Source organism: Corythoichthys intestinalis, chromosome 9, assembly GCF_030265065.1.
Source record: "Corythoichthys intestinalis isolate RoL2023-P3 chromosome 9, ASM3026506v1, whole genome shotgun sequence".
Taxonomy (NCBI): Eukaryota; Metazoa; Chordata; class Actinopteri; order Syngnathiformes; family Syngnathidae; genus Corythoichthys; species Corythoichthys intestinalis.
This window is the reverse complement of record NC_080403.1, coordinates 3,370,867-3,387,004: the sequence shown is the minus strand read 5'-3', so window position 1 is coordinate 3,387,004 and position 16,138 is coordinate 3,370,867. Positions and strand designations below refer to the sequence as shown.

At 40.6% G+C, this 16,138-nt stretch overlaps 1 protein-coding gene across 8 annotated transcripts in view; it reads left to right on the top strand.

The window, feature by feature from the left end:
• The window catches only part of pparg (peroxisome proliferator-activated receptor gamma), a 92,337-nt gene extending 82,621 nt beyond the window's left edge, over positions 1-9,716 (top strand). For all 8 annotated transcript variants that reach the window (XM_057845120.1, XM_057845119.1, XM_057845114.1 and 5 more), the window contains exon 9: positions 7,615-9,716. In XM_057845120.1, the coding sequence (XP_057701103.1) occupies positions 7,615-7,862 (248 nt within the window). In that variant the 3' untranslated portion in view covers positions 7,863-9,716. The remainder of the gene's footprint in view (positions 1-7,614) is intronic.
• Positions 9,717-16,138: the final 6,422 nt, after the last annotated feature.

Genomic DNA, 16,138 nt, shown 5'->3' with positions numbered 1-16,138 from the left:
TGCAATCGGTGAGAAATGTATTCACAAAAGGCGATTAGGGACTTGCAGAATTTGATTTTAAAAAATATATTGATTGAAAAGTTTAGGTTTCTACATCCTGTATTAAACATATTTCAGGATGTGATGTTTGGGAACTTTCCTCCGAGATTTTTAGAATTGCTAGCCTGATCAAGTACTGTAGCCGGCGGTGTTGTTTTTGGCAGCCCTTTTAAATTTCGACTTAGTCTTAGACTATTGGACGATAATACTTATTAGGCTTTGTTACGTCCCACTGACGGCTTGCTAAGGGCGTTACCTAAAACGAGCCACACGTTTACAAGTGGACACAATTTATTGACACAAATCCAATTCACAGTGACTACAAAATACGGAAGAAGCTGGCTTCACGGTAAGCCCTGGCCGAATGAACAAACAAAAGGAATTTACACTTAAACCCCACCCGCTAACTAAACCCTGATCGTACTAAAAGAAAGAACAAAAAGACAGCAACTACCCTGGCTTCTTATAATAAACAAAACCGGAAAAGGCGTTGAACAGAAATGGCAGCTTACCCATACTGCTTCGGTGCTCTTATTTACAGTGGTAAACAAAAACGATCCAATAATGACAAAAAAGAAAAGCGGGAGCGTAACAATTGCGATTGCGAAAGCGAATGTATGGCGAGCAAACAGCTGGCGAGGAGGTATGCAACGCAAATTTTGACAAACGCGACCTCCCAGACCGGTGAAAGCTGCTGGATTTTGAAGTTGGTGGCATCTTTCAGTGGCCAATCAGCGGCGGCCACGACATCTGCCCATTCCGTGTCAATCAGCACACGTCATGCTGGGAGGGGAGGCAGCCAGCTGGTGGAGGCGACGATCAGCTTCTCAAAAGTGGCCGTCACAGTCTTATTCATCTTTCAGTCATCTCAAAATGTGTTTGTCTTTGTTTTTTGTTGACGAAAAACAAATTCATCTTGTTTTATTTGACGTTTACTAAACAGTGTTGTTTTCGTCAACAATGACGATAACAAAAATATTTCGTCAACGAACAATTTTTTCATGATGACGACGTCACTATGACACGCTGAAAACATGTCTTGGAAGAATAAAGCATAACGAGATGAATGCCACTTGTCGTCTGACGACATGAGAACGAGCAGGAAATTTGCCATAGTTTCCGTCATATTGAAAATGTGTGATATTTTCTTATTGCGTGTGTCGTTAGCATGCATTAGCAGTGTTTGGCCGTGTCACTCATGTGACATGCTGTACCTTCACCCCGCCCAACACAGATGGTTACTCACTGGCCTGTGCCTATTCCAGGCTCCTTTTGTGAATCGGGTGCTGCTTGTTAAGTTTTGCTTTCTTTTCTTGGCTATTTATGCCAAGTTACTTTAGCCTTTAAAGGTCTGTGTTGAGTTATCATCACACACTAAACTAACTTGCAGCATTAGCAAAGCGTTCGCGTTAGCATTAGCATTTAGCGCGGTGACTCGGTGTCTTCTTAAACTCTTGGAAAACATTTAGCATACAGTTCGTGGCGTCCAGGTGAGTTAAATTAATTGCAAATAACGTGCGGTTTTCCTGCTGCGTGTGTATTATCATCATGAAAATGGTGATATCCTTGTAGACTCTACAATTATGTGCTCGTCTGTCATGTTCATTCGAAATAGTTGGAAACTTTTATTTATTTATTTATTCATTCAACTTTTGACAACATTTTGAGAATTGTCGACTAAAACTAGACAGAGTTTGTCTAAGTTTTCGTTGACTAACACTGGACGAACACGAACACATTTTAAAATGACTGACATATGACTAAGACTAAAAAGTATTTTCTTCCAAAAGACTAAGACAAAAATTAGAACAGCTGCCAAAAACAACAGTGTTACTAAAAATGTTTTCGTCTATATAATTTTAAAAAATATTCCCAAAATAAATAAATAAATAAAGGTTTCCAACTATTTCGAATGAACACTGACAGACGAGCACATATTGTAGCGTCTACAAGGACAACGGCAACACACTCAGCAGGAAAACAGTACATTATTTTCAATGAATTATACCCACCTAGACGCCACGAACTGCATGTAAAAAAAAGTTGCCGAAAAGTTTAAGAGGAAGCTCGCTGGTAGCTTTAGCCTAATGCTAACATGAACGCGAATGCTATGCTAACGCTACGAGATACATTTAGTTTGTGGTGATCACTCAGCAGAGCCAGCACAGGCCTTTAAAAGCTTAAGCAACGTTGCATATTCTCTGCATATATTCATATATGGAGACTGGAAACGACAAAATAGTGAGTCGGGAAGGACGGGGGGGGGGTTGAGGGGGCGCAGCAAGTCACGAGTGACACAACCAGACACTGCTACGATTGCGCACATTGCACATGGAAGCACATTGCGATCATGTGACGGAAACTATTAATGAAAACTGACAGTCGGCTCGTTATGTTTCAGTCTGCAAAAAAACATTTTCAGAAAACGTGTTTGTTGACTAAATACTTATTTTTGATATTGTCATCGTTGACGAAAACAACACTGGTAGCCGGATTCTGTAGTCGCCTATGTTGGTTGTAGGAAAGGGAAAAGCGGAATACCAGTAATTAAACAGCGGAAATGTAATCACATTTGATCATTTACAGTCATAAAACTATTTCATAGTGTAAGCTGTCATACCACTAATACAATATCTATTATTTTAGGTCAAGTAATGAGATTTAGACAGTTGAGCTCTAGACCACAAAAAAACACTACATTTGTTAACGTTTGTTTGGCTTTGACTTTTTAGGGATGATTTTGGGGAATGCCGCTGAATAACTTCATGCCAAAGGTCATTGTTTGAACCCGATAAGTTGGCAAGTCTGACATTTTAGTCGCTTATTAACTTAAATTGCCGCGATTAGAGTTGGAGATAAAGATAAATAGATTTAGAATAATCTGTTTATGTTTTCTATAGGGCAAAGTTATGATTAGTTACGAATATACTGATTCACTATGTTTGCTACTCAAATGCATTATACACATAAAATGAAATAATCCATCCATCCATTTTCAACACCGCTTTTCTTTGTCAGTGTCGCTGGGTGCTGGATCTTGACAATGCCCTAAAATGGTCGCCAATCAGTTGTAGGGCACGCACAGAGACCCACAATCATAGTTAAGCTGGGCGCTCTACTCATACTCAGGAGCGACGTACTCTAGACCCTACTCACCAACGTCACAGAATGACGTGTCGCTGTATCCGGCCGCCATATTGTCCGTCTCTGTTTAGCCCTATTCTCAATGGTTTCAATTAGTCGTTCAGTTTATAAAGCAATTCATGGAAGCCCCGGTGCTTTCAGATGCTGTAAATTCATTGGATGCGTTGCATAAAAGGCGTTATGTGGAAAAGCTTCAGTCTATCCATTCGCCAGATCCATATTTGATGCCTAAATCGATATTTTTCGACCCGCTGTCTTCACCCTCTCTGCCTGACATCTGCTACCCTGATATCTACAACTGTCTTGTCCACACAAAATCAGGCTATTCTCACGAAGGTTTGAAAAACTTTAAGAGCAGCACTCTAAGCAACATTCCCCCGTGTGACCCTTTACTTCCAATTTTCTAAAATGGCGACAATCAATAAAAAAAAAAAGTTGACTGCGATGGCCGACGCTTCAAGGATAGGTGGATATTGGACTATTTCTTCAATAAAACACGCAACAACTGTGTCTGCCTCATTTGCAAAGAGACAGTCGCTGTTTTCAAAGAGTTCGATGTGAGGCGATAATATTACCGAACAAGACACGCTGACATGTAAGACAACATTACAGGGAAGATACGCAGCGAGAAACTATAGCAACTTGAAGCTAGCTTAATTTCACAGCAGCAGTATTTCACAAGAGCCCGAGTGTCGAAAGAGAACACAACAAAGATGAGATTGTTGAAATTATGAATTAAAAAAATTATAAAGCAAATGTGACACACAGAAGGGCTTGCTAAAATTTGTTTAAATATATTGTTCTATGTAAATCAGCCAAGGTAGCCCCCCGCATTTTTACCACACCAAATCTGGCCCCCTTTGCAAAAGGTTTGGACACACCTGTTTAACTGATGATCCGTAGACGAGGCCAGCTTCTTTCACTTGGTAGCAGCTAAATATTATTCAAAATGTAATGATGGAGGAAGAAATAAGCATCTTGAATTTGAAACTGTATGTTGTCGGCGATTAGCCTCGCAATGATCTTTATTGTGGTTGTCAGCCCAAAACCCTCTAAATATATATTAAATGCATCTTACCAGATATAAAATGACTGCTACATAATCTGTGGTAATCGTTTGGAGCCCAGTTTTCTCGTCGAATTGCAGCAGTCCATCTCGCTCTCCTCTCCGGGTCTCTCGGAATACGGTAGAACTTCAAGTCTCTCCGTCTATCTTCTCTGTTATTGCAACCAACCGCCACACACGCCTTCACCATTTTGATTATTAATGTTAACGAGCAGAGAAACACGCCATAATAGGAGGAATTTACGTAGCGGTAATGCGTCAAAACGACAAGTAGACGGACAATATGGCGCGGAGGCGTGGTTGTGACGTCATGTGAGTAGGGTCTATATGTGAAATCATTAAAAGGAACCATGACTAAATGACATGTTGGTTTTATATTCTACATTTCAATGTTAGTGACTAATAATAATAAAATAATACAACATTTGAAAATAAGTTGCATTTTATTATAAGGTAAAAGCTAATGTTGCACAGATACCGATACCAGTATCAGCAGAGGGCGCCGGTCCGGCCCGAAATGGTAGTATCAAATAGGGCGCCAAAACCCTTTTACTGGCATCACGTGAACACAGCTGTACTGTCCTCAGCAAGACGCTACGGCTCAGTCCTGGCTATACAGTGAGCTAAACTCCCAAATGACGATCCAGGACATCGGTATGATTTTTTTGACTTTATGTTGCCATTGATCCTAACATCATAACTTGAATGAATAAAACTAAAAATAGAAATGAAACAAACAACTTCGTCCTCAGTAATAAAGATATTCGCAACAACGCAAATCCATGATGATTACCTGCTAATACAGTTATGACATTCACAAACGGTTAGCATGCGTTCGCTCGCGTCCGTACATCGTCCAAACAACTACACAATCGGCTTTAAGTGTCTGATCGCGAGTGGAACCACACAACAACAATACAAAAGACGATACATACAGTGGGGCAAATAAGTATTTAGTCAACCACTAATTTTACAAGTTCTCCCACTTGAAAATATTAGAGAGGCCTGTAATTGTCAACATGGGTAAACCTCAACCATGAGATACAGAATGTGGAAAAAAAACAGAAAATCACTTTTTTTTTAATTTTTAAACAATTTATTTGCAAATCATGGTGGAAAAAAAGTATTTGGTCAATACCAAAAGTTCATCTCAATACTTTGTTATGTACCCTTTGTTAGCAATAACAGAGGCCAAACGTTTTCTGTAACTCTTCACAAGCTTTTCACACACTGTTGCTGGTATTTTGGCCCATTCCTCCATGCAGATCTCCTCTAGAGCAGTGATGTTTTGGGGCTGTCGTTGGGCAACACGGACTTTCAACTCCCTCCATAGATTTGGTTGAGATCTGGAGACTGGCTAGGCCAGTCGAGGACCTTGAAATGCTTCTTGTGAAGTCACTCCTTTGTTGCCCTGGCTGTGTGTTTAGGATCAATGTCACACTGAAAGACCCAGCCGTGTCTCATCTTCAATGCCCTTGCTGATGGAAGGAAATTTTCACTCAAAATCTCTCAATACATGGCCCCATTCATTGTTTTCTTTACACAGATCAGTCGTCCTGGTCTCTTTGCAGAAAAACAGCCCCAAAGCATGATGTTTCCACCCCCATGCTTCACAGTGGGTATGGTGTTCTTCGGATGCAATTCAGTATTCTTTCTCCTCCAAACACGAGAACCTGTGTTTCTACCAAAAAGTTCTGTTTTGGTTTCATCTGACCATAACACATTCTTTCAGTCCTCTTCTGGATCATCTTAAATGCTCTCTAGCGAACCGCAGTCGGGCCTGGACGTGTACTTTCTTCAGCAGGGGGACACATCTGGCAGTGCAGGATTTGAGTCCCTGGCGGCGCATTGTGCTACTGATAGTAGCCTTTGTTACTGTGGTCCCAGCTCTCTGTAGCTCATTCACTAGGATTTTTGCGCGCCGTTCTTGTTATCATTTTGACGCCACGGGGTGAGATCTTGCATGGAGTCCCAGTATGTCTTCCATTTTCTAATAATTGCTCCCATAGTTGATTTCTTTACACCAAGCGTTTTACCTAATAATTGCTCCCATAGTTGATTTCTTTACACCAAGCGTTTTACCTATTGCAGATTCTGTCTTCCCAGCCTGGTGCAGGTGTACAATTTTGTCTCTGTTGTCCTTCGACAGCTCTTTGGTCTTGGCCATAGTGGAGTTTGCAGTGTGACTGACTGAGATTGTGGACAGGTGTCTTCTATACTGATATAAGTTAAAACAGGTGCCATTAATACAGGTAACGAGTGGAGCCTCGTTAGAACTTGTTAGAAGAAGTTAGACCTGTTTGACAGCCAGAAATCTTGCTTGTTTGTCAGTGACCAAATACTTTTTTTCCACTCTAATTTGGAAATGAATTCTTTAAAAATCAAACAATGTGATTTTCTGTTTTTTTCCCCACATTCTGTCTCTCATGCTTGAGGTTTACCCATGTTGACAATTTCAGGCCTCTCTTATCTTTTCAAGTAGGAGAACTTGCACAATTGGTGGTTGACTAAATACTTATTTGCCCTACTCTATAGGCGTTGCCTCTGTAGATATTTTACAAGCATCAAAAATGCAACTAGGCTCACAGCTGTGTTTTCGTCCCTCACTAGCTCGCTCACTCGCTTGGATGCTATCTACCGAGAACAAAGACATTCTCGCCACTTTCACCCCTAATCTTAGTCAGATTTTAGTCATTTCTAAATGTTTTCGTCTTCATATTGTTTTAGTCGACGAAATCTCATACAAATTTCGTCTAATTTTAGTCAACAGTTACTCAAAATGTTTTCGTCTGTAAAATTCAAATTCGAAGTGATAGTCCAAAAACAAATAAATGTTTCCAACAATTTCAAATGAACATACAGTGGGGAGAACAAGTAATTGATACACTGCCAATGGGAAAACCCATTGGCAGTGTATCAAATACTCGTTCTCCCCACTGTAAATAGACGAGCACACATTGAAGTGTCCAGAAGGACAATGCCAACTTTGTGATGATAATACACACTCAGCGGGAAAAGAAGTAGATTATTCTCAAATTAAACCTACCTAGACGTCATGAACTGTATGTCAAAAAAAAAAAAAGGTTTTCTGGGCGTTTAACATCCTCCAGACTTACTGACTAGAAAAGCCAAGTGTCTCTTCTTTAGACTGGTCAGTGTTTTAGGATGACTCTCGCCATTCTGTAGCTAATACTAATGGGAATAAAACAAATTAATACATGTTTTTATGTACACTGTGTTTGGGTGTTCCTGGGGAGGAACCACATTTCTAGTTCAGAATATAGACTATAAGCAGCGTGTACTGATTTATTTTTCCCTATGGCCTTTTATAACATACACGTCTGTCTCAATGTGCTGTTGCCCAGACCGTCCAGGCCTCTTGAACGTTAAACCCATCGAGCAACTCCAGGAGACGGTGCTGCATTCCCTGGAGCTGCAGCTCAAAGTCAGCCACCCGGACTCCCTGCAGCTATTCGCCAAACTGCTCCAGAAGATGACTGACCTGCGGCAGATTGTCACCGACCATGTGCATGTCATCCAGCTGCTCAAGAAGACTGAAGTGGACATGTTGCTGCACCCATTGCTGCAGGAGATCATGAAGGACTTGTATTAGAAATGAAACGAGGTTGCGACAAGGGACCGGAACTGAGAAAGGGACCAGGAGAAACAGGAAGGCCAAGAGTGTTTGCGCCTTGTCTAGACTGTGCACAGTCATCCCTCCCGTGGTTTCGGCTTGCAAAACTGCAATGTGCTGTTGATTCTCACTGGGGAGATTGTAAATGGCAGGCTGCACCGACTGACGCCTGCAGGGCAAATGTAACTGTGAATGCCACACAAAGTGTTTGTGTGCCAAATATAAATGTGTGCCCACACACAACACGCGACGACGTCCGTGATTCAGTGATGTCATGGGAGAAAATACATAACACACCTGCTCCCCCATGCCCCGTTAGATATCTGAAAGGCGCCATCATGTCATGGTAATCATCTTCATCGGACCCACAAGACAAGCGATCAGATTATATCCTGTCGCATATTTTCATTGTCAACTGTCAGGGAACAATCAAGATGAATGTGTCACGACTGTGCCTTTCTGCTGTACAGTCAATGTATTAGGCATACAGTGGAACCTTCAATGTTGCGTTCATTTCTAAACCACCATTTTCTCCATTGGAAAAAGTGTCAAGGGATTTAAAATAAGACAAATTAGCGTCCCCAACCCTAAAATTTTTCATAATGTTACATATTAAAAGTTAGTAGAAGTAATTAAGTATACCACAAACTATGATTCCAAAACACTTTAATAATCTTTGATTTACAGATTACCGGTATGTGATTTTGTAAAAAATGCAGCACAAAAACTTACAAATGTTGTGAATATTTTCCCTAAACTCTAGATGGAGCATTTGGTACCTAAAGTTAATAATGACTGACAGGTTTGTAACTTTTATCTTTCCAGAGAAGCTTGGTGCAGTGTATCACAAAAGTGAGTACACCCCTCGCATTTCTGCAGATATTTAACTATATGTTTTCATGGGACAACACTGACAAAATGACACTTTGACACAATGAAAAGTAGCCTGTGTCCAGCTTATATAATAGGGCTGTCAAACGATTAAAAATTTTAATCGAGTTAATTACAGCTTAAAAAGTAATTAATCGCAATTAATCGCAATTCAAACCATCTATAAAATATGCCATATTTTTCTGTAAATTATATATATATTCTGTAAAATAAATTGTTGGAATGGAAAGATAAGACACAAGATGGATATATACATTCAACATACGGTACATAAGGACTGTAGTGGGCATTTCACTCTACTGTCATTTAAATCTGTCTATGCTGTCCTCACTCCGAAGCGTCTACTTTTTCCAAAGCTAGACAGCTAGTGAACGACGCCTTAATAATTAGACTTCTTCCTTTTTCATCTGATTTATTAATAAAATGGCCTCAAACCATTGTCCTCTTTAGACCGTCGTAAAACTACAAAATAAAAGTACACAAGCATTGCATTAGCAACAACGTTAGCTTAACACGCTATACAGGTTCACTAAACATAAACAAAAAGCGTCTCATACAAAAAATATAACATTTCGCTTACTAACATAATATGTACATTCTTTACAACAACCATACTTACGGACAAATCTTGTCCAAGGATCATATAAGCACAACATTATCAGCCCGAGACGTCGTGCAGCCATAATGAACTGGCAAGAAAACAATAAACCATGTTGCAAAGCGACCACAAGAGTTCGCTGTTGGACAGCACAAAAAGCCTTGCTGGAAAACTTACCAAAAGGCAGAATACTTTCTGAGCGGGACATGTGCGTTAATTGCGTCAAATATTTTAACGTGATTAATTTAAAAAATTAATTACCGCGCATTAACGCGATAATTTTGACAGCCCTAAATAGGATTAATTTATTTTCCCCTCAAAATAACTCAAAATATAGCCATTAATATCCAAACTCCTGGCAACAAAAGTGAGTACACAACCTTTGAAAAAACGTACATCCCTAAATGTCCAAATTGAGTACTGCTTGTCATTTTCTCTCCAAAATGTCATGTGACTCGTTACAGGAGTGCTGTCAGCATTCCTGCAGAGATTGAAGAGGTGGGAGGTCAGCCTGTTAGTGCTCAGACCATACTCAGACCGTCTCATCAGACCATCGGACATGGTTCCAGTAATCCATGTGCTTTGTTGACATGTCTTCAGCAAACTGTTTGTGGGCTTTCTTGTGTACCGTCTTCAGAAGAGGTTTCCTCCTGGGGTGACAGCCATGCACACCAATTTGATGTAGAGTGCGGCGTATGGTCTGAGCACTAACAGGCTGACCCCCCACCTCTTCAATCTCTGCAGCAATGCTGGCAGCACTCCTGTAACGAGTCACATGACATTTTGGCGGGATAATGACAAGCAGTACTCAATTTGGACATTTAGTGATGTAAGTAGTTTCTAAGGGGTGTACTCACTTTTGTTGCCAGGGGTTTAGATATTAATGGCTATATTTTGAGTTATTTTGAGGGGCAAATAAATTAACTCTATTATATAAGCTGACAGACTACTTTTCCTTGTGTCAAAGTGTCTTTTCGTCAGTGTTGTCCAAGGAAAAGATATACTTAAATACCTGCAGAAATGCGAGGGAGGTACTCACTTTTGTGATACACTTTAGACCCCAATCTCATTTATAATGTCTTTAGGTGACGTCTTAATTGGTTTGGCTTCCCGCTGTCCGCTACAAACATTTTTAGACACATTAAACTGAGGGGCAGTTTACATGGCGACTCTGCGACACCAAGATGCAATGACTGTGTTGCGGAATGGCCTCGTCTTTATATGGTGTCGGCGAAATCGGAAGGCAAAGACGCAAACCTTTGAATCCTGCCTCCAAATTGTAAGGATTCAATTGCGGGGGTTTGAGGGGGATTGCTCCGCATGCATGTCAATGGAAAGCTCTCGCACCGATAACGTCCGCACTTGCACACGTCACATTGGGCGTGCGCAGCTGTGCTACTAAACATTAAAACAGCAAATATGGCGAAGCCTCGGCTTTAATTTACTGTTTTTATAATATTTTTAATTTAAATATGTTTCTTCCATTTTTGTGTCTTTTAGAGCAAAAGAAAAATGCCATTGCTTGGAGTGGGCGGGTATGTTTTCGTCTGGGCTGAGGCGGTAGTTAGGGTTAGAGTGCATCATTGGCTATCGGCTGGTAAATCTACACTGCCCCCTAGGGCCTGGCATGAATACTACATCGTTTTCACATGGAATTGCGACATTGTTCGAATGCAGACGGAACCATATAAATGCAAATTTGAAATGTGTCGTATTCTCGGAGCGTCACCATGTAAACTGCCCCTAAGTGGTCTTTCCTCGTCTTCCACTGTATTGAAAGTCAAAGCCAAACGGCCCGAAAACAGCGCATTTTGGCAGCCGGGGGAGAACCGGAGGTGAGGGCGGTCGTCTTGACGCTCCCAAGCCGAACATGGCGATTCTCGGACTGACTCGTGAGAATCAGAGAAGACAGTGGGTCGCTGCGTGAGCCCGTCCCAAAAACGGCGCATCGCACTTCCTATCTCTTGTGCTCTTGTTTGACTCAAAAATACTGCGCACACTCTGAAAATAAGAGCGCCACTGCCACCCACTGAGTGGATGTGCAATGACACTTTATTCTAGTATGGCAAAAAAGTATGTTACCCGAGGTCACATGCGCCACCCCCAGCATCGCTCTGCGCCCCCCGGGGGGGGGGGGGGGGGGGGGGCGCACCACGCTATTTGAGAAGTACTGGGTTAAACGGTCTGAGTTTGATCGGTAGGAACAAAAACCAGGACACACAGTGGCCCTTAAGAATCCGTTTGGACACCCCTGCTCTAAATGGTACCTTGATGTAAAAATGGTTGTTTTTCGAAACTTGTTTGATTGACTGACCATGGTGACTAATTCAGAAAGTACCGCAAATCTTGCCCAAAGCCAACTCTGATAGCTTCTTTGCCATCTCTGGTACACAAGCCAAAGAAAATTTATATCTGCAGGATTAAGCAAGATGGTTCCACTGTCCTATATGGTTCTCTGTACTCCCTTTCCTTATTTTTATATCGATGCTTTTTATGTTTGTTCAAATTATTTTGACCCACGTGTCTACGTAAAGTTCCAACTGTGCCTTATCAATAATCATCGCGATGGATTCTTACAAAACGGGAATACAGATGAAGGGATCTGATTAGCTGTAAATAAATCAAGATATTTTTTAACTTTTGCATTTGCCTGAAATTTGTTGCATTAGAAGCATAAGAACATTTCCAAAGAGAGCTTCTTTCAGAGCCTCACTCTTGGAAGTCTGTTTTACAACAGTGACATCAGCGTCGCTTAACAAACACCCCCCCACAAATACACACACAATTGATGTGATTACAACACTCCTTTTGTAGGGCGTTCAAAACTACATTTATATGTTCGTATTTGTCCTGTTTTGTTCAGCTGGTTATAACACGTCATCTGAAGAGCTGAAGCAGAATAACGCAATGTAGATCATATGACAGGCCACAGGGTCAAACGGAGGACGTTCACATTGGCTGTGAGGTCATTACAAACAAAACCAACACTCACATTAGTTTACACAGGGTTTTATCATTGTACCGTATTTGTATTTCAACAGAGTTCCATTTAATTAACTACATTAAAACGTCTTCAGCATACCGTACTTTGTGTAAAGTTAGAGGTAAAATTAATATACTCCATTCCAGGATTAATAAAGTCATGTTATTACTGTTTGATAAAAAAATATACTGCTAAAATAAAGAAAAAATCTTTTACTTTTTTTATGTGACAGATGAGGAAGGAATAAAGGCGAGTGAGCTTCGTGTGTCTTGATTTTTAAACATTATTAACAGTTAAGTCAGTATTCCTAAATCAGTGATATTTAACCTTGCTAAAGATACCGAACCTTAGCATGTGCATTCACCAAGACCCTTTGGAATTTAATAATAAACATGTTTCCAAAATATTTCCGCTTTACTTCCGCATTTCTGCTTGCGACGTTTTACACTTTCTCCATCCAAAACAACAGTGGAGCTGGAGTAACAGTACTCATCAAAATCCCTCAAAAAAGGCAATTTGGAGATACCGCATCCATCTGCCATCATCACGACATGGGAGGACAACATGTTCATGAAGGCAGATGTGGAACCAAGCCCGTGCCACCACAAACAGCAGGTGTTTATGTAGCCATGTTTCCGCTGGTGTTATGGAAGGTATGTTCTTCCAATCCCTGCATTTTCATGTGTCCGGTGCTCAAAAAATACAAAATATTGCGCATGAAACCACTTGTTGTCTTTGATTTGTTAATACGATGATGATTTTAATAATAATTATGTTTAATATTATTTACTACAACTACTGAATCGGCTGCTAGCCTTTGCTAATCAGTACGTGTGGGATGGGACAAATATGTAAGTCAGTGGTTCTTAACTTGGGTTTGATTGAACCCCAGGGGTGCGGTGAGTAAGTTTAAAGGGTTCGGTGAAAGTTGACTAACAGGGCCCTATTTTCATACTCTGACTATAGGCCAAGTGTCGTTTTAGACTAGATTTTGGAGTGGGTTGCCTCCAATATACAGGCTTTATCCCATTTCTTTCAATCCTTGGTTTATATCTAATGGGTGGAGAAACTGATTTGCTTAGTGGAAGGTTGACTCACACTTGAGATGAGGAAATATAACAGACCTACAGGCAGGGTGCACTGCACAGATAGTTTAAAAAAAAAACAAAAAAAACAGTTGCGTCACATTTTACGTCATGAAAATAGTATGTGATGCAAGGATGTGACCATACAATGAGAATGTAGACATGATGAACAACCACAATAGGAGTTATCAAACTCCCATGTGGTACATTAAAGCTGTTCAGACCATAAGGACACTCAGATATACCTAGATATTTATTCTCCGTGCCTAGGCAGCTGAACAGGACAGGTTAAAAGTTAAATAAATAAAAAATGAACAAATGTAGACAAAAAAATTCATTTTCCAATATGAAAATTAACTGCAAAACACAATTTATTCATTGTAGATTTGAAATTTGACTAAATTTCAACGGGAATTTGCTTGCTAGCTTGGCTATATCGGTTTTGAATTTGGAAATAAAAAAGCTTCATGATTAAATACCGAAAGGTTCAGTGAATGCACATGTGAAACTCGTGGGGTTTTAAGAACCACTGATGTAAGTGCATAAATGCAAGTTTTTGGTTCTTTTGTTTACAGGTGGAAAACGCTGTTAGGCAAGGGAACACAAATTGATGTGCTTCACAACAACACTAAAGGCCCAGTTATTGCTTCTGCGGCAGACCTATGCCACCAAGGCAGACCCGATTTACGACCCTTCGCTGTAGCCTCACGTGTACTTCCACAATTTTCTGACTTCCCGTTGCATCAACGCATGGTGACGTGACCCAAATGGACTGTGATTGGTCCGGTGAGACTGTTGATTCCGGTTCAGCGCGAAATCACTGCCATTTACAAACATTCTTGTGCTAACAACCACCTCCGCAACAGTCTTCTGCGTCGCCTGCGCCTCAACATTTGCATGATCAACATTTGTTGTTCAATGTTAATGAGTTGCAGATCCACATTCAAGCGTTCCATCTCCATTGGCAGTGTTGTGTTACCGGAAGAAAACTAGAGGAAGTCGACAAGAGTCCCCCAAAACTGTACAAATACAATGCCACACCCCACGAGGGGCTTGGCGGTGAATTGCAGAGTAACGCGTTCCCTTGCCGCAGAATTATTGAATGCTCATTGACGCCGTAGTCGCTACGTCGTTACCGCAACGCAGAAGCATTACTCAGGCTTAACGGTAGGTCAACGGACATATACCGAGACTACGTGCATTCTACTTTTGATGATGAAAGGCTCGACTTATGCTCCACGTTTTTTCAGATAATTTATATAAATTGTTATTTATTGACCTGTTTTGCACATTCACCACTCGTTTTAAATTAAACAAAAAATTGAATTATGTTGTCCAAATGTTTTATTGCGACCAATATCTGCAATAAAAAAGATGTAAAAATGTACTAACCTTGTAGTATTTTCTTGTAACAACAAAATCCGTGTCAGCACTTCTGCATTCGGCAACTGTAATATAATTTGCAATTTCACCTCATTTTGGTCACTCAAGTGGCCGGCGTATCGATGTACACCTCACGTCAACACAGGTTGAAAGGTTGTTATAAGTTTGTCCACGAATGATCAACGAAATGATAAGAACAAACATGCAATCTTTTATGTAGATCCTTAGTTTTAAAGCACATCCTTAACTTATTGTGTGCAGCTGTTTTTGATTTAAGGCATATGGCGAGGTAGATCCACACTGGCGCTTTGAAGCTTGATGCTGTTCAAAACATTCCACTTCCAACCATATATATGGACACTTCTAGGAGTTCACGCACAGTACAGAAAGTCTCATCCACGTCGTGCTGAATCCATTTTTGACGATTCAGTGGGTTGTTCATTTAGCAGTTTCAGGTTTTTAAACAAACTGCTTACATCAACCGCACTTCATGTTGTTCTGTCTACACCGGATGTTCGGAGCAGAAATTATCAAAGATTGCGCCACCCATGTTTCGCTCAGGAAACTTGTCTATAAAGCAATATTATTTTTTCAAATTCAAAACCGATGTCTAAAAATCCCTGTTCAAATTAAAATTTTCTATAAATACCTGTGCCGTTTGCTGTTGATTTTCACTTTGGAAAATGAAATTTTTTTTTTTTTTTTGGTTTTCATGTCTGCATTCTCATTTTATTGTCGCATCCTTGCATCACATACTATTCTCAAGGCATAAAATGCCGCAAATATTTTCTTTTTCTTTATAGTCCAAGCAGGGGTCGCGTTAACCGAATATTTTCCATCGTTGACCGATTTTTTAAAACGGTGATGGAAAAAACTGAAGTCCATCCGTCATTTTGACCGGTTGCAATTCACACCCCAGACCACAGGGTGGCGAGTGAGCATATTAATTAGCTATTGTCTCTCTTGATGCATGACGTCGTTGGCCTTACTCTGAAAAAATGTCTAGGCAACTGAATGTCCGAAGTTTCTTCAAAAAGCCCCAAAACGACGATGTTGTTGATAAAAGAGGTGAAAAAACAGGGACTGCACAAGCAGGCACGCAATTCAAGTCCATGCGCACCAGGAGGAAAGTGTGAGACTACGTTCAGGCCACAGCAGGTGAACTGTTAATTTCATTGTTCCATATGCTGCGTATGGTAGGCTACCTACCTACTGGGGCCACAATCAGCTGTTTTTGTCACTGCGGAGAAAAAGTTACATATTCATCTGCTTGATGTGTGATGGCACAGTGTGGATTCTCTGTTAAGCTTGTTCG